Here is a 26,044-nt window from a genome sequence, read left to right on the forward strand (position 1 = left end):
CTTTTTGATAGATATGTCTGAGTAAACTGAGCAATAAACCATTTAAGAGTTGCAGAGTTTAAATATTGCAATGGAAGATTAACACTGTAAAATTTCTTGAGATGCCTAAAAAGAAATAACGTAATTTTGTGATGTAAAGAGCACCTGCAAGTCTTTAAGTGCATACTATTTGTATCTCAAGTTGTAACACTTCAGGTGCAATATATTCTTCTGAAATCTATCAATATGCAAATCACTATTCTAAATGTCCATGGGGAACCAGAATGCAAATACTTGTCTTGTGTAATTATGGTAAGTACATAAACACATGCTATGTGAACACATTTCTAACCATTCTGGTAAACTGACAAAATTAATTCTTCAACTCCATTATGACAGTATATTGTCCTTAATCTAATGAAAAAATAACGTATCATTTAATCAACAACATTTACATTTTAACAATGTCTTTACCTCATCACTTGGATCATAATACTGCTCCAGATATGGATGGGCTAAAGCTTGCTCCACTTCAATTCGCTTATGAGGATTAAAGGTCAACATTTTATCCAACAAATCAAGTGCTAAGAAGAACAAAAGTAAGCAAGAGTTTAATATTCACTACAAACCACAAAGCACAAGCAATGTTAAAGACAGGCTACATAGAAAAGACAGGCTTCCCTAAGTTTTGTGTTAATTTCAATTCACAGCTGGAATTCCCCAGCTGTACCAGCTGCAACAGAAACAGCAGAATGCTTCCTTTGACTTGGTCAGTATGCCTTTCCTCTGCTCACCCTATCAGTGTTCCTAAGTTACAACTGCCTTTGGCACGATCTGGTAGGTTTTAGGAGCAAGCCTACAGAACATATACCCTTTCGAAGGCTGTACAGTGTCAGAAATAACGTTAAGGGAAAGAACTGCACAGACCTCTATGGCACAAACTGCTTTCAACTACAACAGAAATCGAATTGATTTTTTTCTTCACTCAAAAATATGCTTTGAATTTTTGGCATAGAAATCCAAAACAAGATAGACCTTGTCTGAAATGAAGAAGCAATCACAAGTATATTCTCATTTTGAAAAGAAAACTGAACTATTTAATGATGAAAATGTCATCCAGAAGTTAAAGAATATTATATCTTCGTAGTACACTCTAAGAAACCCAGAATACACTCTCCAGCTAAAGATGCAAATATGTTCACATTTGTGAGATTTAGGCAAAATCTGTAGAAGACAACTTGTAAAGAACCCATAGAGAACCTGAAGATCCTGTAAGACAGAGCATGAGGTCTGATGAAACTCTGGATGAATGTTACAAATCAGAGTTACTGCAATTGTTCAGCTACTTCGGCTGTAACACATTTTTCTTTTCTTGGAAATGGAAACAAAATGATTATAAAAGCAAGATGACCAAAGACATTCCGTTTCTCCTCCTTGTCACATTATTTACAGCAAAACTCAAATTTCTCACTGCATCGAGGCAGTGCTAGCTTTGTATCAGGTTAAGATGCCTGGACAGATACAAAGCACTGCAGAACATACAGAAATTTAACAGCACATTCAATGGCAGCTTTAAAAAGCTACAAGGCTTGCATAACAATCAGCATTAAATATTTTCATGCAGTTTCCCCAACACTGGAAACTCGCATGCTTGCTCCATGTTGTGCAGATTGCTTTTTACTGAAATGATGGCAAACAGCTTTTTGAAAGACTGCTGTCAAAGCTACTCTGAAGATTTAGATGAAAAGGTGTTATGGAAGTCACGCTAACTGCATGTTCCCCTAGCAGCTGAGCACGTCGGCATGGCTGCAATTTGCTGTCAGAAGCTCACAGAAAAAAATTCTCACACTGATGAGCACTACAAAAGCAGAATAAATCACAGCTGTTTTTCCCAGTGATGGGGATGATCAGCTCTACAGTTCCATCTGCAGAAATCAGCTTTTTCATGACAGTTCAGTGCCTGTTCACGTTCACTAAAAGTGAATTATCCTATCAGCTCAAAAAACTCATGTGACATGAACTGTGTCAGAGCAAGTAAGAGCGCTGTACCATGAATACAGCAATCCTTAAATTATACATAGATGTTAGAAAGAAATAATAGTTATATACAAAACCAGCAAACGTCCAATGCCAACATTCAGTACTTCAATGAACTACACTTTCAAAGACAACAATAGCTGGGATTTCCTTTTTTTTTTTTTGTTATAAAGAAGTTAATGATCAAACACCATACCACATAATTTTAGACATATTTTTAAAATTATTTTAAAAGGTAAGTTGGTAGAAGAGTTTCATGCTTATTTATGATTTTACACCTGACTTATACAGCTGTTTTAAGGGACCTGGATGTTCTATTTTGGTATTCATTTCCACTTTTGAATATCTATTACAATGTAATAGAGTATAAAATACCTTTGGGGTCAGCATTTGGAAACAGCCTGTTCCATGGTACCTTGTTTTTGTGTGGTAGGGAAAGCAAATAGTTTCTGGCCTTTAAATTTATTATACAATTCAAATCTTCTTGGGAAGGGGATCCAAGTATGCCTATTAAAAAAAAATAAAGAAATAAACTACTGCATTTCAATGAAAAAGTACATTAAAAACAGTCACGTCATACTTGCTAAAACTCAACATTAAAACTGCTAGGAAGAAGATTCCACACTAAATGTCTTAACTGCAGAGAATGCTCTAGTATTTTTAGAAACCTTACCTTTACTGAAAAGATTTAAGATAATTTTTCTCATAAATAAACAACTGCATTTGAGTTTTCCAATTATCAGTACTTAGTTTACAAGATCCAGTTGGTATAAGTGGCTCGTGTATAGAAATTTTAAAAAATTAACTTGGACCTATTGGTGTATTTGAGCTTTTTTACCTTTTAAAAAAGCATCTATTGATATATAAGTATCCTCTTGCTGCCCCTCAAATCAATGATTTACTACGGAAATCACTACAGAAATAACTACAGGAAACAGAAGATGCAGCTATAAACCCATACATTATATATTTTTGAAGATACTTCATGCATACATAGTAGCATAGGTTAAAGGAACTACAAAACCAAGAGAAAGAGAAATGGCTGACCAAAGCTAGTGTAGTGGTAGAAAAGATGGAGAGAGACAGATATGGAAATGCCACTTCATTATATAAAGCTTACCAAGGATATGGTTAAGTTGGTCAAGGTAGTGTTTTCCTGGAAAGATAGGTCTGTTGGAGAGCATCTCTGCCAGAATACAGCCTACTGACCAGATGTCAATAGACTTGGTATAACCCTGCAAGTAAAGCAAAGCAAGATTTTTGTTCAAATGTATTTTTGCATAATTGCAGTAACGTAATATACTTCATACTTCAGTAAATTTTGAAAGTACGATGCAATTTTTTTTAGATGAATCATGCTCATTCATGCTGTTTTATTTTTCTTGTACAGAATCACAGAATCATCTAGGTTGGAAAAGACCTCTACGATCATATCTTCCAACCTTTAATCTAGCACTGCCAAGTCCACCATTAAACCATGTCACTAAGCTCTACAACTACACTTTTCCTGGAGACCTCCAGGGATAGTGACTCCAGTACTTCCCTGGGCAGCCTGTTCCAATAGTTCACAATCCTTTCCATGAATGAAATAATTCAGTATTGTGTATCAAAAACACTGCTTTGAAGGTGTAGCAAGAACCAAAACACGCAAGATATGTTTTTCCAAAAGGATTCTGTAAGTTTAGCTGTACATACTGCCATCCACAAATTTCTGAGACTCCCTAGTTCTATAGCTAATTGACAGTAACAAATTTCAGAAATGGGCCTTATACTAACTTAAGAAACTTTAAAAGTTCAGAAACCTTTAGAGTATTGTTTAGTCTATAGCTCCTAACAGCATGCTAAACACATGGGGAAAAAAGCCACACTTCCTAATAGTACAGGATCTAAACACCACACAAGTCAGTAGGAAACCTTCAGCATCAAAGAGGTGAAAGGACAAAATGGATTTTTGGTAAGGAGACCTTGTAAACACAATAGGTAAGGAAGTAGTAAAGATGATGTGAGAAGGCCAACTGCAGGAAACAATACTATGCTGAGAAGAACTAAATGAACTATTTTCAAGTGTATAACCTATGTTATACATAAGGAAAGGCTCTGATTCAGAAGCGTATTTACACTACTGCTCGGGTAATAACGCAAGGGCAACTTTACCTCAGGAACCCTTGGCCCTGTAAACTCCCTTGCCCTGTTCTCCCATAGCCTGCTGTGCACTACATCCCCTCCCAGTAGCAGGGACCTTCCAACAAAAGCTAGTGACTGCTGAATCCACAGCTGACTCAGCACCAGCTCCTCATGGTGTGATCATTCAACAGTGTTTTCAATGCACTAATTCTGAAAAGTCTCATTATAGACAAGGAATGTTATGAGCTGACCACCTCTTAAGAAACACACAATATATGTTCTTGTAAAAGTTGCTGATAAATGTATGCAAATATACAGAAATAAGATTAAGTTGCCTTACTTTTAAGGCCTCAGTGGAAGTTTAAAACACAAGAAGCCTAAAAAACCCCTCCACTGAGCAGATATTTATTTTCTAAAAAGCGCATTAAACACGCTATTGCCACAAGAAATCAAACCCAACTACCAGTTACCCTATGGAGGCAAAGTCTTTGGGGAACATAAGATACAGACACAGGTGTCACATTGGTATTTTACTATCAAGTATGTGGTTGTAGAAACTAATGCAAAGTTTATGAAAGATACCCATTAGTCACACCATACAGAAATTGGATTCACCTTAACAGAGGTAAATGTAAGAATAACTCCACGTAAAAGGAAAAAAAAAAAAAGTATGACTTGATTAAGATTATGTGAATGCAAGTAAGATTGACACACAGCAAAGATCACATGCCTTCAGAATCAGACTCACCCTCATTATGCATTCTAAACCTAAGTTAAGACATCAAGATAACACCAAGGCAACAATTGCAAGCGTTGTTGAACACAGCACTAAAATGCTGTCATTACTAATAGTTCGGTCCTGCTCTATAAAAGAGACCATCTGACAGAAAGAAGTCTCATGAATAGCAAGGAACTGGGCATATGGGAACTCATGCACATGTTTACTCAGTTGTAGTATCCAATAATTGTATCTGGAATCACAAATTTATTACAAAAGAGTAGTTATGTTGTAAATCCATCATCCTGTTTTCTCAAGACTATGCATGCATTCTGATTCTTAAAAAAAATAAAAACAAAAAAAAACAGCACAGAAGGGACAGGAGGGCAGAGAAGAATTTGATCCTTAGAAGTGAATAACCAGCAACAGAAGCATCACAGCAACACACTATGGTTCTTACCTTAGAATTCAGCATGATTTCAGGAGCCCTGTACCAACGTGTGGCCACATACTCTGTCAGGAATCCTGTGTGATCATGGTCTGGATCTGCAACACGAGCCAGTCCAAAGTCACAAATCTGGTTTAAATTAAAAAGGAAAAAAAAAAGCATATTAGACATAGAGCTTCCAGTACTACATTATTACTAATTCACCTTTCCCCAATCTGTGATGCAACACTTAAAGACAGTAATGCTAGCCTGTATTTCTAGAAATAAATTATTGCACAAACATTAGGATAAGTATTTTGGATGCAATACATGAAGAATTAATTGGATAGGGCCTCATACAGGGGTCAAGGAGAATAAATAGCCTGAATAACTTGAGAGGAAAAAACAGTTCTGGTGCGCAGTTTATGTTCTACTATGGGCTTATTTAACAGCTTCTCTCACAGGTAGATGGCAAAGTATACTGCTCCAGCTTGTTAGTAGACATTTACCAGAAAATGACAAGAGTTTAAGATGCAAGAATTGATGACCAACACGTTTGAAACATAGCCCAAAACCCCGCTACCATCCCAACAGTGTATCTTTGCAATAGAAACATCATGAGATAATGGTAGGCTGGAAAATACAGGTTGCTGAAGAAAGCACAAGCTTAACAAAAATACAGCAACCCAGAAGAAAACATGTTTTGATTCTATACCAGAAAAAAAATAAAATAAAAAAATAAAAAATAAAAAACACACCCTGATTTAGACTAGTGAGTTCAGCAAAAAGGAGAGCTTTTTTTCGTCTATACTCTGGTAAGGAAGATGCATGGCTTTCAGAGCTATTTACCATACCCTCTCCAAAGAGAAATTAAGAAAATAAGAAAACTGAAAATGTGAAGATAGTGTTTTAGAGTATGGCAGCTGTTCTTTCTATCATCCAATAGGTAAATGCAAGCTTGTTGACTGCCAAATCAGATACACTTTTATGCTTTTGCTGTCACGAAACAAATTATGATAATGACCAATTTCTACATGAAGTGTATTTACTTGAAATGCCCTCTTTGAAAAACAAAGCATCAGATGTAGGAGTAGCAAACAATTAAGAGGTTCCTCTGATGAACATATTTTATAATAGTTTACCACTTGATAGTTAATTGTGCACACTGACTGTATTAAAAATGTGAAATCATATGTTACAGTTTATGTACTGGGTAACCCTACCAAAAATGCAGTAGCCTCACTGCATCCTGACAACCTACTCCTTTATTTTCCTCGAGAGACAGCCTACGAAACAACTTATATAGTTCAGTTAAGGAAGAAGTGATTCAACTGAGCAAAAGCTACATCTGAAATATAAGATTTGGCAGGAGACCGTTAAACAGAGGGACTGATGAAAAGGCAGTGATGAAACTCACAAGCCAGCCTGCATTGGACGACTCATATATTTGACTCCAGCTACATATAATAATAAAATTTAAAAAGCATCCTTAGAAAACAACAAAGAACAAGAACCCTTTTAAGCATGTCAAGGTTTTCCCAAGGCTATGCAGACAGGGCAAACTGCCTTGTACGCAATTAGCAGTTTGCATAAAGAGAACTGACACAAATAATCAGAAAAGCCTTCTGGAAAAACAGAGGTGAAGAGACTGTAGAGGACAACCTTATGGACTTCAGAAAATAATTAGGCAGGCAAACTTTTTGCAATCTCTTCCTCCTAGCCTCACCAAAACAAACAAACAAACAAACAAACGAGACTACAGATTTCGTAGAATTAAAGGAGTACACAAGCAAACTGCTATGATTTGTTATTATTAAGGCAAAAGAAAGGCTCCATCCAGTCCACTGCGAGAAGAAAGAACTGAATTTAAGAAGATGTCTGTGAATCTCTCAACTCAAGTAGAAGAAAGTAGCACATGGGATGGAAAGGAAGATTAATGAACAAAGAGAGCTCATTAAAATGACAAAAAGCCCATGCTGACTACAGCAGAAGCAGGTTAAGCAGAAAAGAAGAAACACCATCAGTGAGAAAGGCACCAAGGTTGAAGCTGTAAGAAAGAAAGGCTTTTGGCTGTTAGCAGTGTTTTCACCAGCTGCAGAGCTAACCAGGAGTATTAACCAGACAAAATAAAAGAGAAGCCGGAGAGGTCAGCATTCTGCCTGAAGTCCTCAGTGCAAGGGAGGAAGAACAGAGACCGACTGTGCCCAGCGAGGGCAGGCAGTTCTTGCCCTGTGGCAACAAAGCGTATTTAGCAGACCAGCCACCCTATTTAGGGCAAAAAAAAAAAAAAAAAAAAGTTGCAAATCTACTATGCCTATTCAACTATTAATTGGTAAAGTCAATGTACAATAAGAAAATAGGCTTCTCAATCAGAAGCAAAACAAAACAAGAAAAATTGTGTGAAGGCAATATAATGACAGGCAGAACATTTAGGGCATTTTGACTAAGTCATAGAAGAGAATAAAAAATGCGCACATAATGAAAGACCCAGTCAGTGCTTCGTGCTTTGGAGAAACAGAACAGATGCTACTAAGAGAGAAGGAGTAATTCCTCCATTAAATAATTTTAAACACCCAACATCCTATTAATATATTTAGCTTCCAATTCTTGAAAACAATGTTTTTGTAGTCACTTACTACATAAGCATTTTATTAATTTATTTTTTTTACAGATATGGCTTAGAATTGGACGAAGGTATCAAACAGATGGGAAGATTTATGAGGTTTGTGTACATATGATCATTTACTAAGCACACTAAATGAAATACAACAGTGCAACCAATACACTGAAATATCAGATTGTATCGCTGAATACTGTGTTCGTCTGTGTATGGATACTTAGGAATACATTTCTTTCCTAGAAATTGAATCTATGTTCGAGAGGTCAAGATTACATTTGAAGGAGAAGAAAGAAGGTTCTCTTAACTACAACTTCTAGGACATTGAGCTCCGGAAGAGATCAACAGATCTGTCTCACAATACCATTAAAGAAAGAAGCTAACCACTGAAAATGAACACACTTTCTATTTTTGTTCCTCTGAAAGCATGATTTAAAGTTGTCCGTTTTCACAGTATGCTATGTTTTGAATTTATGTGCAATAATCACTTTGTAGTCATGGACGTATACATACCAGACACACATGGGCAGAATGGCCCTAAAAGAAACAAGTTAGTAAAAAATCTGCAACCATCCAACAAGACCTAACTTTCTTACCAATTCTGTTATTTGTACTTCAGATGTGGTGTTAACACAACACTAGAGTCCCCTTCAGGTTATGAAAAAGCATGTGCTGTCATACAGACTACCATATGCTGCACTAGGAAAGCGCACATCGCAGTGCCATGCTGTTTTTAATATCTTGGAAAGAAATTGGAGCAGTACTTACTGAGGTCATATTCCATTACTTTGTCATCCAGTGAGCTTAATTTCCTTTTCATGACCATCTTACTTGTCTTAAACAACTTTTTTTTTTTTCTTTAATTGCAGCACATGCACAGAACTACACTCAAACTCTTCCCTGTTTCAACCACAGTTGTAGATTTTACTCCATCTCTTTCACAAAGGGGTTAAGACCCTGAGGGGTCTACGTTATAGCAGCTGCTGAAATCCCATAGCAAGAGTCAGAGTGGCTGGTCCAGCAGTTCTATGCCTTGGAAAAGGCTGGCAAGTAGCAGTGGGAATATAAAGCAATCTAATAGTGCAGCCAGTATTTAGAACGAACCAGCATATGAACAGCAAGGGGTTTTTTTTGTTTGTTTTGTTTTTTGAAATTGTGACAAATGTGTATGGCCAGCAACAGGCTTATATTTTGAAGAGGATTTTGTCGTTTGTTTTTGTTTTAAATTAGAACACTAGGGTCGCTTTAAAAAACAGCATAATTAGGTGCAACACAGCATGTAACTAACAGTTGTACCACATCAGATCAAAGTCACATGAACTCTGTAATCTCACTTCATCAGTGGCCAAGAGTAAATATTGAAGTATACAAAGGAACACGCTCCAGTTATTCTCGACTAGTCTCTCATCTTCTATGGATTTGCCACCATGAGACTCTAAAGCAGAGGTAGCATTAAAAAGTTTTTTCTTCTGCTAACTTGCTCTGTGTTTATTTTTTTAATTCACATTATCTTAATACCTACTCTGTGGTACCAATTTCCCCAGCTTAAAAATGCTGCAAGTTAACTACTACGTCCTCTTAGTCTGAGCATGCCACCTACTCCTTTCATTTGCCTCCACCTAATTTATTTTCAGTGGGTAAAGACAGTGAACACTTGATCTCTATTTATCTCTCCTAGGCCATTAAGATTTTTATCCATTTCTATGATATTCTTTCTTTTCCTCAAACAGTATCTTCCTGCTGGGGAAACCTCTGCTAAACAGTTCTTTCTCATATATTATAGAAGTACTCTGAAATCCTGATCTCCTTTTAAAAGGCTATCATGGGGAGAAGTGCTGGTTAAGGATAACACAGTACTTAAGACTCAAGAAAAACAAAGTTATAGAATGGCATGTTTTCTGTTCTATTCTTTATTTCTGTTCTAATTCTTCACATTTGGTTTGTTTTACTGAATGCCACTAAGCATCAAGCTGACATTTTTCAAGAATCATAACAGCTCTAAAATCATCCTTCTGTGGTATTAACTAATATAGAACCTGTGACTGAAAACGTAAATTAGGAGTGTTCTCTCTCCAACTGATTTCTCTGCATGTAATCAACACTGAGTTTCATGCATTATTTTAGTTGTCCACTAATATGAAGTCTTCTTCTAACACTGAAAAATTAACAGTTTAAACACAAAGAATCCAAGACTTGAAATACACAGTTGCCAGTTTACTTCCCAGGTGAACACAGTTCTGTTTAAGGTTAAGTATTTTCACCAGCTTTCAAAAAGGCTGTTTCAAAGCCAGCCTCCAGATGGAATCAGTGATGCATTCGTTGAAACATAACAGAGCGTAGCGTTCTAAAACATTAATAATTATTTTATCAAAACTAATAATGTTTTGGCAATCCTTCCAGGATAAAAAAATAATCACATTAATCTCCAGTAACAAACTTGTGTTTGTAGTTACAGCAGGTAGTTTATGAAGACCACAGGAGCAAAATTTTTAAGAAATTTCCACTAACCTTGAGATCACAAGTGGTGTTAAGCAGCAAATTCGAAGGTTTGAGGTCGCGATGAAGCACGTTGGCTGAATGGATATATTTTAACCCTCTCAGAATCTGGTAAAGGAAGTAGCAAATGTGGTCATTGCTGAGGTGTTGAGTCTTTAACAGCTTGTAAAGATCTGTCTCCATGAGATCTTGCACAATGTATCTGTACGGCATCAGATGTAAGGCAGCAAAACAAACCTGGTGTCATATTAGGTATCAACATACAGTACCAGATGAAACTTCTGTAACTATTTGTCTGCTTCATGACAATTATGGAACCATGTAGTTGTTTCTTGTATTACAAGTTCTGAATCAAATCAATTCTGTTACATGATGCAGACCTTTACAGCATTAAGAGGCACAGCACACGGTCCTCTCAAATTAATTGAACTATTTCTTTGTATTAGAACCTGATCTTTATTGGCATCTTAATATGACTGTGTTCCTAACATGCTTACCAGGAAATAAAAACTGTTTTAGTTTAAGGAGTAATAGGCTTTTGAGATACTTGCTTCCAGTTACATAAAAGCATGAAGGTAGAAAATCCAATCAATTCTGATCAGTCTCTGCCACCTCTCCACTTCAAAAGTGTTCTCTCTTACTGTATGTTTAATCAAGCTACATTGAACATAAATAGCCCTTCACCTAGCAAATTAAATTCTAATATTTTCCATCTGATAATTTTTTCCTAGGACTGAAATGAACTGAAAAGGCTCTACCCTGCTTTGACAGGAATGAGTTCAGTAAAAAAAAAAAAAAAAAAAAAATTCCTCTCCCTTAATTCAATGTGGCTCCAAAACCTTTGGGTTATAGTTTCAAGACCAAAATAGGATTTCACTAAAAAACATAACTACCACTCCAGCTGGGCATTCCCATCGCCTCCTTTGGATGCTGACTTGTCCACACAATTAGTACATCTTTTTATAGGCAGCATGCACTTAGCCAAAGTGGCCAAAGAAACGCAACCTCAGGATCCCAGGTAAGACTGAGTGAACTCAAATACTATATTGCTATTTTATTAAGTGAAAACATTTGACCTAGATTCAATTCAATTTCTGCCTTATGGTTTTTATTAGGCAGCCATCTGCAAAGAGCCTGGAAAGCTAATAGGAAACAATGTATACAGACTTCGGGAAATTAAAGCTGGTTGCCTCCAAACTAGGGTTTGTATCTCAGGTATCTCCCAATTGTGACTGCTTTGATATGTTAGATGTCCACATGAAGGGATATTTACATGAAAACAAGTTTCCCATTAAAGAAAAATTAGTATAAAGAAAATGCCATATTTGCATATATTAATCAAGCATGTTTACCAGCCCACATGTAGTTTCAGACTACACATATGCAGGAAGCACTGCAAGACTGGAGTGGGGGGTGGAGGGATCTTTTGCTTTATTTGCTTTTTGCCAAGATATATCCTTTAAGAAAACTTTAGACAACTGTGCCAGCCTGGCTTTTCATTTTCTCCTCAAAGCAAACAGTTCTAAAAGAGGCTCTACTGAGAGGGAATGTAGTTTTAAGATTAAACAACTAAACTAAATCCACCTATAAAATGTTGAGTTCTTTGTCTTGAAAAATAGAAATTAACTTTTTTTTCCTTGAAAAAGAACAAAAAACTTGTGTTTTATCTAGGTTCAAATCTATTGATGCACATCTAAACCTATCAAATACTATGAACTTTTATTTTAATTTACAATAATGAAATCCAACTTTTATCAGAATTTAGTAAGGAAGAGGATGAAAAGGGGGTATAATCAAGACAGAAGGTGGCATCCACCTCCAAGTAGAATAACAAACTTAGAAAGGATACACATCTTTCATTTGTTCAATAGTTGGAGCTCTGATAATATCATTTATTCCAATAATATTCTCGTGCCTGAAGCGCAGTAAGATCTTAATCTCTCTCAGAGTTCTCTGGCAGTACGTCTGATGCTCAAAAGGACTGATTTTCTTTATAGCAACTCGAACTTTGTTGACGTTATCGTAGGCAGAACTAGAAGAGAATAACATTTTTAGAACATATAGCAAATTCATTCAGTTCAGAAAGCAAGAGTGTGAATCCATTTGTTTTTATGTTTATTTTATCAAATGAAGAGAGGCAACAGTGACAGATATCTTTTAACTTGCTGACAGTGCAACAATATTTTGTCTGTTCTTCAACTTATTTGGCTATCTGCAAGTTACAAGCTTTTCCAATCAACTTGAAGCCTGCTCAGGTACCTAAGCAATGAAAGTAGCGTTCATTTTCTTTACCACCCTGTGGAATAAACGAGTTTGAGTCTTTTCCTATATGCTGTAATCAAGAAGAAATTTGCAACGAAGTCATCTTGGGTTAACCCGTTCACTTTGGAATACAGGAGAGCTTTCAGAAATCATCTTTCAAGCACCAGAATTCCACACCCAAACTCCCGCGAGTAATTCCAATTGCTCCCACCTTTTACTCCTCCACTGAACTACATTTCTGGCATCTCTGTGAAGAACAGACACTAACAAACCAAGGGATGGAGAATTTGTGAAAATACCTCTCCAAGTTCAAGTCCAAAGATAAGAGAGCTCCAGAAAAGAAATATACTGGATATATACTCACAGGAAGCGAAAGCAAAGAGCAGTGCACTGACGTATGGTGGGGACTGTGACCTGTATTAATGAACACACCCACGGCTACGTTAACAGTACCGTGACTTAAGCCGCTCAGAGCAGCATTCAGAGCTACACCAACGAAGGAGCCTCAGCAGTTCTGCCCAGAACACCTACCCATTTATAAAGAACACCACAGCCCGAGCCTAAGAAAGAGGCTTGGTAAAGGACATGTTTCTAAAATGTGGACTTAAGTTATTTCCTAAAAATGTTATGAATGGATGTTCTAGGATGTTCTCTGCAGTCTTGTTTATATGAATCACAAAGCATCTCATTACTATCACTTATCTAATTAAATTACCATAGGCTTTTAATATATTTAGAATTTAAATGCATGTATATGATTTTTAATATACATAGGCCTCCCTTGCTCCTTTCAAATTTATTTTTATTCACTACTACATTGTTTAGAAATTTAAAAAAATAATCAAGCCTATATTTAGACATTCCTGTTAGCCTCAACTATTTCACATGAAAATATAAACACACGAGCTAAACAGGCTTTACATTCTACAGATCTTCTACAGTCAAATCCCAGAACATTCTCTGAAACCCTCTTAATTGGTCTTACTCTGTTGAGATGTCCAGGTATCTGATGATCAGGTAAAACAGAATGAAATATGAAAATCCAGTCAGAAATGGACAACTCAAAAGAATTCTGATGCCTAGTCACTTCAAGGTTCTTCTACCACAAAGCAGGTTTAGGGTGCAGTAACACGTTTTTGAGACAGTACTACCACCACTGTATGCAAAATCACTTCACATTTCTCATTTTCATTATTATAAGCAATACAGGATTTGTGCTGCCAGTAACTTTCTTCATTGTGTAAATATTATCTACGCAGTGACTTCCTTTTTGATCGATTTACTACAGAATCATTGTCCTGTCTGCATCCCTAACTCAAGTCTATACGCAAATTTTATGTGCCTCTGGAAACAACGAACTCCAGTGCTCCAGAGGGTGCTTGGAAATTCCACACACCAAGCAAGTATTAATTATGACTGCTGTTACTACATACGTATAGATAACACATTAGCAGTTCACAAGTCCCAAAACAGATAATAAGAAAATGCCATAAATGAAACGCAATGTAGCCTTCAAGAGTACTTCCTCATTAGTTCTTAATTTGCAAGTCACCTGAGGTGTTTACAATATGCCAGCAAGGTATGTCAAAAACTGGAAAAAAAAATAGAAATAATTCTTTAAGCATGAGTAGCCCATATCTGGGAAAAATAGAAATCTAACAGATCATTTTGCTGTAACAAACAAACCTTCTACCTTCTTCTTTGTATTGACTGAAGCCTATTTTTTCTCCCACAATGCAAAATCTCACTTCCTTTTAAAGCACTGGACAGCAGCAGCTATGAAGAGCATAGTGCCCAATATTCCAAAATGCCCAATATTTACCAATTGATGCTGCTTAAATAAAAGCTTCTAACATCTTGCAATATTGGATAAATGCCTAAGTTACTGCTTCTCAAGTAAAGGTTGGTTACTGATGAAAACATGCATCTTTCCTTGCACAGATGCAGTGAACCTGAATCTATCAATTAAACACGTGAAGAATTGCTCTCTTGTAGCTTAGATTCACTTACAGTTCTTGAAGTATTTTCTTAGCAAAAGCTTTAAGCTATTATTTAAAAAATGATGGGCAATTTTCCTTTCAGATGGTTCAACTATGAAACTCATGATTCAGTGTGGAAAAAAAGTATTTGCAGTAAAGATGCAATCAATTTCCTCCCCAGTGCACATTCTACATACAGCCATTTTTCTGTGCATATCAAAAGATCTCACCGCACTACTGTAGCTAGGCATGCATCACTGTTCCCACTGCACTCAGCTCAGGAGAGCAAAACCAAAGCTAGTTGAACATTAAAAGGGATTTATTTCTGCTAACTTTCTCAAATGAGATTTTTTGTAAATTGATTAAACATATGAAACATGACTTGAATTCCTGTGAGCAAAAAGCTAACCATGCATTTGCCTGTGCAGAGTTATTTAAATAGCATGAAAAGCACAGGCACATAGAAAACCTATATTATAAATTCAGCATTATTTCAGTCTCAGAGTTACAGTTCTCAATGAAAATACATCTGAGTAAACTCCGTGACCCTTTAAAAACCAGCGCACTTTCAAGGAGCCACGTGCTCCAAGATCCAGGAGATACTGACACTAAAATACTCAAGAAAAAAATTTGGCCACTAACAGTTTCCACATTTGCTGACGTTTAAAAGGAAGACATGGTACCTGTGCTATAGATTAGGCTGAACTTCAGTAGAACCGGAGAGTCATGCTTGCTGTCACACACACGCTACAGACATATTGTTACACAATTTCATAGGCCAAATACCTATTTTGCTACATAGGAAACACTAAACTAATAAAACCGAGTCTCTGCAAGTCAGACTGAGCCACCTCCCAAAGCTTTTCCTGTTCCTCACAACCTGCACCCGACCTTTACCACCACCACCAGGTGCACCCGCTGCTCTCCAGAGCACTGCTGCAGGAACACGTTGCTCTCACACCCAGTCCCTCTGCAGCGCTAGGGAATGGAACAACGACTCTAAACGACACAAATCCAAAACCCTGGTGCACTACCTTGCTGCGCTTATTAAACAGCTTACTTATCACTTAGCATAGGATTCATCTTGCTTAGTCTTAGCTAGCATTAGGGATCTAATTTTATGACAAATAATCGCCTGAGCTCCCCCTACAGTCCAAAAAGGAGTAGCTTCACATACACATCCCATCCAAGCACGTCCTAAATTTAGATCATCTGCATTCTGGAAGTGCTGTTCCAGTGTGCACAGCCTAACCTAGCTGTGTAAACATTCAGCTTCTACTGAACCTCACAAGTGTTTATATTTTCATTGAAACAGTTAAATGGCACTGCCTTCGAAAGACACGAACCTTCTGTTACCAAGAGTTTTCTCCAGAGATGATCTGTAAAGTGAAAATAACAGTTCACATGCTAACAACTTTCCAAGTGCTGCTGTATAGCTTTCGGTTTATAATCCTTCACAACATCTACCAGTCACTGCACATGGGACTTCAGCAGTCCCTGGGTTATTCACATGATACTGAATCTAGTTAATAACACTACCTATCCAAAAAGAAGGATTTATCCCCCCTGTGCTGTGCAGCTTCACCAGCTGATGCAACCACAGCTGTGGATGCTGTTTCTCTGTAACGTGATAAATTTAAATACAGATTTTGCAACTGCCCAACTCTAGCATACACATTAATACTATTTCAAGCTGTGGCTACTACCCCGTTGACAACCCTCAGTAACGCACCAGTATCTAAATACTTCTATAAGAAACCCTATAAAACTCAACACAAGCCCTAGTGCTTGGTAAGAAGCATCTGGCAAATACGTAACGAAGTTTTGACTCATCCTGCGCAGCTGTACAGCCCGGACGATGCGCACGTATAAGCCAGGAAGCCGTGCCACCCGGGGTGAACGCCAGCGACTTATCGCTTTACGACTCGGACTCCGGCTTCCTGCTCGCAGAGCCCAGGGCGGAGCAGCCTCCAAAAGGCACGGCCTGGGCGTGCGCGGCCGCAGCCGGGGCGCTGGCAGGGAGCGGCAAAGCGAAGGCCGAGACCAAGGGCTGCCACGCAGCCCCTCTCTCGTTAGCTTCTTCTCAAGGGAGGAGAGCTTTTCACCAGGCAGAACAGGCCAAGTGCCAAAGCCGAGCTCCTTGCACCCGCACTGGCTGCTGCGTACCCTCCCATCCATTTCTATCCTTCACGTGCCTCGTTTCGGAGCAGTGCTGGAACAAGTGAGAGCATGCTGCAGCTGCCGGGAGGAAAGCAGCCAGCTCCTGGCAATAGCTGCATCCCACAGAGGGCTGTTTCTTCACACAAGCATTGGAAAACAACTGCCTACTCCGTCAGCTCCCTCCATCCTCATTACACATCCCTGCCATGCCGCCCGAAGGCTTACCCCGTCCAGGGTTACTCCTCCAGCACTTCCAGGCTTGTTCACCTATGGCTGTTCTGCAGGCTGCTCTCAGCTCTGTGTTCGTACGCACACAATGCTACCGGCAAACGCCCTAATTACAGCCCTCAATGAAAGGCCGATTTGAAGTTTAAAAAGGATGTTTTATCAGTAGCTTTGTGTTGCTGTGGAAACAAGATTCCAAGGGCATGCCCAGGGATAGGAACCGTTCTGAAATACTGAATTTTGTAGCTTGCAGCTAGGAGAGGGAAGGAAAAAAAAATAATTCCCAAACAAACTGCTCTGTGAAGATCTTCAGTCTTCTCATTCGGTCTACATTTAGCTCAATCGCAGATATTTCCACAACATGCTGACATTTATCAAGTTACAATGCAAATAGCTTAAACTTATTTTTAAGACTGCTGTGAGAAAAATAACACCATATTGTGATGTAGAGAAGAACCAACAGTACCGTAACAGGCTGCTCACCACGATTCCTAGGGGCAAGGGAAGGCAGCGTTACGAAGTGTAGATTTCTGGAGGGGGCTGTCAGGTTGGGTGCTCTGTGCTTTTTTTTTGTTGTAAACAATCAGATTCTTCAGAATAAATAGTTTCTTATTTCAGATGAAAAAATACATGGAGCAGCCACAGTACGTTATTCTTTATCCAAAAGCAAAGACTAGAAATAGGATAAAAGCAGCCAAGTTTCCAGACATCCAGGCATGTGTCATTTTTATAACACTGAATACACTTATTGTCCCCAACTGTAAACACCCAGGGTTAAAGAGACGTCTTTGACACTTTGTTCCACTTATTCATAATATTTTTGAAAATAAATAAGCATGTTTCTCATTAGAACTTTTTTTAGTACTACCTTACAGAATCATTACTTGCTTTTAAAAGAAACATGCACGTGTACATCAAGGTGTATTTGCCTTCTTTCAGCACACCCCAGTCCACGAAAAGACAACCAAGTTATCCTCAGAGTTTTCACTTCAGTTATTAGCTTTCTCTAAAAGATGACCTTAATAATGCAGCGTTTCCCAGGCTTCTCAGTTGTGAATTCAAGAAGTACAATTATTTCCCATTACATAAAAAATGGGTGATGCTCAGTGAACCCAGGATTCAAAACTGTTTCTGCAGATTCTGTCTTAAGAATTCCCTTAATTTTATCTTAAGATTCATCTTAAGAATTCCCACCAATTCTCACAGGAAATATGGACAGTGATACATCTTGAATGTTTAAAGGAACAGTAAAAATAAAATGTCTCATTATCAGAATTAACCACTTTAATTTTGAGTCATTATCGCTCTCCTATGAAGGTGGGAGGAAAGAGTACTTTTTCCTTCTGCACCACGCATCAGTCTGATGAACTACAGCAACACGGTTATCTCAGCATACTTCTACCTTCTTCCATTAAAGATTTTGTTTGACAGACTCTTAATTCCTATCATGGAGGAAATTTAACAGAGCCATGAAAATGGAGAACTACTTAAATATCAAATTCTTAGGGGAAAAAAAAAATCCCAGCTTTGACACTCTAGCTGCTTTTTGAACTACAAAAAGATTATACAACTTTAAGAACACAAGCACCTCATACTTTCTCATGCTATACTGAAGGAAAAAAAAAAGTCAAATATGCTGGAATTCAGCACTTCTGAATTATCTGTCAGCATGCTACAGGCACCCCCCATTGATTATGAAAAAAACAGCTGTACCTGTCTTCTCAGTCTTTGTGAAACTCCCATGAGCACTAGCAGCCTATACAGAAAGAAGATGCCAAAAACTTGAATTCAGAACTGAGCTACTTCAGAGTAAGTTTGGGTACAAGAATTATACACTGAATTGCCATAAATTTGAGTGTTTAAGAAACAGACCTTTTCTCACCCTTCGTACCAGCATGAAATAGACACACAGTTTTCAAGAGTAAGCCAGAAGAAACGTACAGTTGGTCCTCCTAAATGCAGCTATACAAGTACCTGATCACCGAGTTCTCCACCATTTATAGTGTCAGCAAATTACCTCAAGTAATGAATTACAAGATGACCTCAGATTTATCTTAAGTCATCTTTTTGTCAAGGAAAGAAAAGCCAAAGAACACGCACTGCTGTAGCATGCAGCTGTCAGCAGGCACTGGAAGTCACCATCTATTTTTCCCCATTTTCTCACATCGCATGGTACAAAACAAGGCAGAACAGGAAGACTGTGCACCAAGAGAACACTACAAGAACTATTTAGTAAATGTGACCCAACTTCCACTGGCGTTAGCTCAGCCTTACCTGGACATTCCTAATGCCATGCTACTAGAAAATTTGTTTTCTCATCTTTTGATCTGTCTGGATTCTAGTGCCACTGGATAGATTATTGTCTTGGGGCTAAGAAAATACAAATTTAAGTCTTTTAGCATGACTCCTTTGCACACACTTCATAAACTCCTCATGAATAGATCCATGTTCTTACCCCTTTTTTATCCGTTGTTCATCACAAAATGGCCAAGTTCTACTTTTTATGTTTTATTCCAGAGGATAACTTAAACAAGCTACTTTAACTCAGATCTATCATAACATTGACTGCTCTTGTCTTTTCCAAAGAGGGGGAGAAGAATCTTATTTCTAAGAGTCCTTTATTTTAGCACGAGTGTATAACGAGATGTGCCCACAATCAATACAGACTGCTCTGTCATGCTTTTTGTTAACCTCTGCAGCTGGCTGGATTACACTATAACTGCATTACCTGCAGTTTTACCACCTACTTTTTCAGCGATCTTCCCTACATCCTTCAGTAGCAACCCTAGCATTAGGGGTTCCTGGCACAATTATGTCAACTCGCCCCACCCCTGCCCATGACAGAAATGACTGATGACACTTGAGAGGTTTTATTTACTCTTTGGCAGTTTCTGACCTCAGACAGGTTATTGCCCTTCACCTCACAAATGCTTAAGGCACTTCTGTAACCTCCTGGAAGAGGTTTGTTTTCATTCATCTATTCAAATAATTCCATTAAGCTAAAAAGGCACAAATTTATTTTTCAGAATTTGAAAAGTAAAACCTGACAGAACCTTTCAAAGCATTATAATTTAAAACTATTTACTATGCACATAATAATGACTTGATAGCTTAATTCCTTATTTCACTCCTAGGATCTCAAAAATAAGTATCTGGTCCTGCAAAATGGAGTCTGTTCAATAAATTACTTTAGCCAGAAGCTCAGTCAATTCGTAAGCCCAGGTGTGGCAGACCAGACGATCTGTGTTTTGTTACCACCTATTAAGCTAAACTATGAAGAGCAGCAATTCTAGAACTACACCTTAACGTTAGCATTAGAAAAATATCAGCTGTATTTCACCCAAGGTTCTGTCTGTGCTGTTTCATTAAAGCAGACATTTAACTTCATGGTATTCTGATGAATCTTAGCTGCTCCAGGAAACCCATCACTTCTCTCAGTTTCCTGTTTCTCCCTGTGCATATTTTTCTTTCTATGCATTTAGCTGTGTACCATGAGACTTCAAATCACCATGTGTGTCCATGCTGCTTTATATCACTTTAGCTCAAGTTGGTCTTCAGAAAATGGAAGCACTGAACAGCCTCACATGCCTTACTATTTTGTCTACTTTTTGCCTTCCTGCTTATCCTCCCATTTTAGATGTAAAGGTTCTCTGCTACCAATTATTGCTTTGGATAGCATCTAAGCCAAATTTAACATTTACACAAATCTCACTGTTCTGTTTGAAGGCCCTTTGGCTATCCCTGAAACAAACCCCTCATCCCGAAAGCCCCCACCGCTGTACCTAGTTCCAATATTCTCCTTACATAACGTTAACGCAATTTCCACGGGAATCAGTTCTGGGTAAAATTGTTAGAGCTCGACAGCATCTCAGACAACCTAAAGGCAAAGGGAATTAAAAGGAGCCGCTGCAGCTCACTCCTCTCTTCGTGCCTGACAATCCTGCCCCTTTCTTGCCGTTTCAGTAGGGCCGCTAGCTTTCTTTGTGCCAAATCAGAGACCCGAAGCACCTCAAAGCCAAGCAGCTTAAGAATAGGAAGAGCAAAGCAGTCCTCTACCAGCATATTTCTATTCCCTTCCTGTGCCAGCACTGTCACTCACGTGGCTTTGCATTTGTCACATTAACTTGCTGCTTTTGTGTGTGTGTGTGGTGGTGTTGTTTTTAAAGTAACTTTTAGCCAAATCAGGTTTTGAACACTGCTCCCAGCAGCTGCGCAAGCACCAGCACAAGGGAGGAGGAAGGAATTCCATGACCTGAGGCAGGGCAGGAAAGGCTGCCCCTTCAGAAGCAGCACAGCCGTAGATCGGCGTAAGTCAATCATGGAAACCACAGCTTCAGCTTCTAGCCAGGGCTGTCATAAAAACCCAGCCTCCACACGCCAGCCAGTGAGGCGCCGACTTCCTCATCCGTGCTTACAGCTTCAGGGAGATGCAGCAAAAAGCAGCCACGGAGAGAAGACAGGTCAGTTACATAACAGGGCCAGAGCCTCCAGAACAACAACAACAAAGGCAGCGCAGAGCAGGCACTATAAATATTTGCAGAAAATATTTCCCCTCCTTCCTAGGGAGAAGGAGGGCACTACCAAGCAGCTGGGAGTGGTGATAGTAGCAACAAACTCCCCAACGGGGTTTACTCTTTTGCCTAACCAGGTTCTAATTTGACTTAGATCTCAAACACTCTCCCTAAAATCAGCTTGAGGAGAAGGAAAACGATGCAAGATTCACACAATTATTTTTCAGAAGTCACCTTATTTGATTCCACATGTTATAGGATTTCAGAAAGGAATTCACAATACTTCATTTCAGAAAGAAGCAACAAGAAAAATGTTGGGTTTTTTATTTGTTTTTAAATCACTCAAAATCATCCATGCATACCTAGAAGCACAGGTTTTCCTAAACCTGTAGAAATGAAAGAATCACAAAGCACTAAATAAAGCAAGCTCATGTTTGCTGTCCTGCTATGGTTAGTTCAGTCTCCATTTGCAAAACAAAACCAAACCACCAGCACTGAGCGTGCATGTCACTACTACCAGAAATTACTTCCCTTCACACCTTACTGTGCATTTTTTGCATGTTTTTTTTTTCCCCCCATCTTTTTCAAAAAGCATTCAGGCTGTAAACCCTTACCCCTCAAACATATTGCTTTGTGTTTTGTTGAGTGTATCTGCAGGAAGATGTCTTGGATACTGTAAGTAAAACCAAGGTATTTCACAATCATGAAACACTCAGAAAAAATCCAATATAAAGGTCAGCCTGAATGTCGCTTGGGGTACTTTGCACCACCCAAATACCAACACCACTGGGCCAATTCGGGACGGAGGCAGTTTGGGCAGTATCGATCCGTGGTGCTCGGACGGCTTCCCATTTTGCTCAGCCCACACTGGCGATACTCGGCAGGGGAACCACCCGCCCTCCAAACAAACAAGAAGGTACTGCAGTGACAGCTGCTAATTTTAAGGAAAACTGCAAAATGAAGTAATTACATATTATAAACTGTGAGCCTAATTGCAAGTTGTTGGTAGTTAAAACATACCCACAACAGAGACGAACACTTTCTGCCGTGTAACAAAAACTCTCATTTGCATTCTAATCACCTCCGAGTACTTCACCCTTATGAAAATTCGGTTAAAATACAAAAGAATAGCTTCCAAGAGAAGCCACTTTTCCCGTAACCGGAGTTGGGTTGTTCCCAGTTCAGGCATTGCTGGGCGAGACACGCGTACAGCCATGCCAAGAGCTGGACTGTCGGGGAGGTTCTGCACAAACCCAGCGGCGCGTTCCTGCTGCAGCCGTCCTGCCAGCCCCACGAAGACGCAGACGGTGGGTTTAGGTTAGATACCAGGAAGGAATTGTTCACTCAGTGGCGGTGAGGCTCTGCACCAGGCTGCCCAGAGAAGCTGTGGCTGCCCCATCCCTGAAGAGCCCAAGGCCAGGCTGGACGGGCCTTTGGGACACCCGGTGTGGTGGGAGGCGGCGTGCCCATGGCAGGGGGCTGGGGAAGGTGGGCGGTAAGGTCCCTTCCCACCCAAACCATGCGGTGATTCCAAAATTAGCTCCCTCTGAAAAGGAGATTTGTTCGGAAGCAGAAAACTCTAATAACTGACCTAACAATGAAGGGAATGTAGCTTTTACACAGACAAATCACCCAAAACAAACTACGTGTTGCTCCATTTCACCAGCACTGTTAATTTCATTTTGCAACACGCTAAGAAAACAATTCTAAAATACACACGTGCCACCATGTGCTGCATTTGAGCAACATGGTAAATTTAAACTGCAGTATCATTAAAACCAGTAATTTTTTTTCAGATATTATTTGAAGAATTTCTGAAATACTTCACTTTAAGTGCAAGTAACAGTGTTTTCTTGCAAGACAACATCCAGCTTCATCTGTTAGCAGCATGAGCTTCCAGCTCAGCACAAGGCTAACTATGTTCGGGGCTGCTGCGGGGCGGGCAGCCGTCGGGTCAAGGAACACGGTCGCTGCTGAGGCCACAACTGTAATACTGCGTTTCGCTCTCCCCCAGTACTGGAGCAAGTCCAGCAGAAAACCATTAGGATGCAAAGGGGCTGAAGGACATGACATACAAGAGAAAAATGAGGAAACTGGGTTTAAGACCAAAAAAAAAAAAAAAAAAAAAGGGGGGGGGAAGGTGGCGGGCTGGCGGGCTGTCTTAAGCTACACAAAGGGAAATTGCAGAGAAAAACTGATCCAGAGTCTTCTCAGAGGTTAGAAAGTAAAAAAAGGACAAGGAGGACAAGCAGGAACAGTCACAAGGTGCAGCAAGGGAAATTCTCAGGTTTGTAAGGGCAAAAGTTTCACCAGGCAGTTGGTTAAACACAGGGAGTTGCCCAGAGAACTTGCAGAATTCCCATCCCTGGAGATTTTGGAAATACTGAGCGGGCAGCTTGAGCTGCTTGAGCTGATTCTGAAGTCGGCCCCACTCTAAGCAGGAGGTTGAACTGAACGACATCAGTAAGTCCCCTCCAACCTGCACTAGTCTGTGAACTATTCCTCAGCAAGATGTCCAAATGTTATTAAACATCAAATTGATCAGTTAATTTCCTTTCTAGATCACAGCTGAAAGCTATGACAAAGCATTATTTTAAAAAAAAGCACTGTGTTGGCCAAGTACTGGTTTCCAGCTGGGCTGAGCCGCACACCTCGGCCGGCAGCACCAGCCCTTCCACCAGGCCGCCACCCCGCTGTCCTGCAGGGCCGTGTTTCTGTCCATGAGAGCTACCAACAGACCCATCTCTGAAACCAGGGCATCTGGCACGGCTCTTCTCACGTGTGACCTCCTGACCTCATCTCTTCCCCAGCAGAGCAGCGTGTAGCATTTCTTAGCACTAGCAAAATACCAGTGTTTAAGAAGCACGAAGAACCTTTCCATCTTGCAAAGATGAAGACCTCTACCATCTGTCAGACTCGATGGCAGGCAGCAGGTTTAAGAGCCACATGTAGGGGTGCAGGAGACAGACTGACGCAACCACACGCAGCTACTGCGAACACATAAGGCTTATTTCCTTAATACATCACGCTAAAAAACCCACAAGTTATCTGCTTCTGCAGGCTGAACCACGCCACGTTAAGAAAACGTGAATTCATTTATGAAATGCAAGCGTCCCTGAGCTGCACTCCCCAACTCAGGCCAGTATCCCGTTACTTTGGGCAGAGAGGAGAAGTTGCAGCCTCTCCCCATAAACCTTCCCGACAGCCCTGATAGGAGCAGAGAACAAGCAGCTGCTGCCCTGGCCCCGCTGCCTGCCCGTGGTGCCACCAGGGCGGGCAAGGAGAGCAGCTCCAGTGCTCCTTCTTGTCCTTGTCTCTGGGTTAAGCCAGCGCTGGAGGCTGGGGTGACTGAAGGGAAATGCTTACCTGCCTTCTCCCCAGAGGGAACAACCTGATAACCAGCCACTAATTACATTCCCTAATTCTCTACTCTGATCCTTGCACTAACGAGGATGAATTAGGGTTGGCGGACTTGTATCAGCTCTGTCTGCCTTATCAAGCAGACCAGAACACGCTAATTAACAGGTATCGACACCTATGTGCAACCTGCACTCCCTGAAAGTGCTTATAAACAGGACACAAAGCCATCCTTGCTCCATCATTACAGTGTACCCTCTCCAGATCAAAGGACTAATAAACAGAAAAAGAATTTATAGGCTGCCCCTTGCCACTAAGCAGTCGCCCCCAAATCACCAATCTGACCCTCACAGAGGGATGGCAAATGCTACCTTGTCAGGGATGGCAAATGCTACCTTGTCGTCTAATTTGGAGTCTTGAAAGAAAATATTAAACACATCTCACAACACAGTAAAACTCAGGTTGAAAAAGGCAAGATTTGAGCTTCAAGATCATTTTCTTCTGTCTGCATTCACTTTTATTATTTATGTACAGGATTTGCAGCAGCGATAACACTTTGTGCTCACATAAGCCTGATAACAAAAAGGGCTTCCAAAAACCAGAACATAAACCAGAACATCCTTATTGCATTCCCATTAATCATTTATTTCCAGAAAGGACTTGTTTTAAACCATCAAGTGGTCATCTTGCCAAGATAGCACCAACCGAACAGACAAAGAACAATATACGCTGGAAGTACAAGGCTCAATCCAATCCCATTTTTATCACTGTTTCAATGTGTTTAAAATATAGCCTGCTAACAGGCCTCCTTGAAAAAAATGGGGAGGAAGATGGCAGCTTTAGAAACCTTTCAGTTTGTGTTCGCGTTCTGAAACTTTCAGTCTGAAAGTCATTTCTAGCTGACTCTCAGGTCGATAATCCCCTACCACTGGAAGAAAGGGAACGTCACAAGAACTTCACACCAAAACCCCTGAAAGTAACTTTTAAGCAAAAGAAAAGAAGAAAAAAAAAAACAAACACATTTGCATGTATGTGGATAAATTAATTTAGAGCAACAAACATGACAGTATGACTAAAGAATTGCTCAAAGAATGTCCTGCAGTCCTACAAAGTGCTGAGGATTTCAGCTGAGGCTTGGTTTGCACTGTGCTC

At 39.6% G+C, this 26,044-nt stretch overlaps 1 protein-coding gene across 1 annotated transcript in view; it reads right to left on the reverse strand.

The window, feature by feature from the left end:
* Nucleotides 1-26,044, reverse strand: part of MAPK1 (mitogen-activated protein kinase 1) — a 34,618-nt gene that overhangs the window by 5,260 nt on the left and 3,314 nt on the right. The window contains exons 2-7 of the mRNA XM_084539068.1: nucleotides 12,248-12,430; nucleotides 10,411-10,600; nucleotides 5,319-5,435; nucleotides 3,137-3,251; nucleotides 2,392-2,523; nucleotides 454-563 (exon numbers count right to left, since the gene is read on the reverse strand). Coding sequence (XP_084395194.1) covers nucleotides 454-563; nucleotides 2,392-2,523; nucleotides 3,137-3,251; nucleotides 5,319-5,435; nucleotides 10,411-10,600; nucleotides 12,248-12,430 — 847 coding nt within the window. The remainder of the gene's footprint in view (nucleotides 1-453; nucleotides 564-2,391; nucleotides 2,524-3,136; nucleotides 3,252-5,318; nucleotides 5,436-10,410; nucleotides 10,601-12,247; nucleotides 12,431-26,044) is intronic.

The sequence above is a fragment of the Aythya ferina genome (assembly GCF_964211825.1).
Source record: "Aythya ferina genome assembly, chromosome: 17".
Taxonomy (NCBI): Eukaryota; Metazoa; Chordata; class Aves; order Anseriformes; family Anatidae; genus Aythya; species Aythya ferina.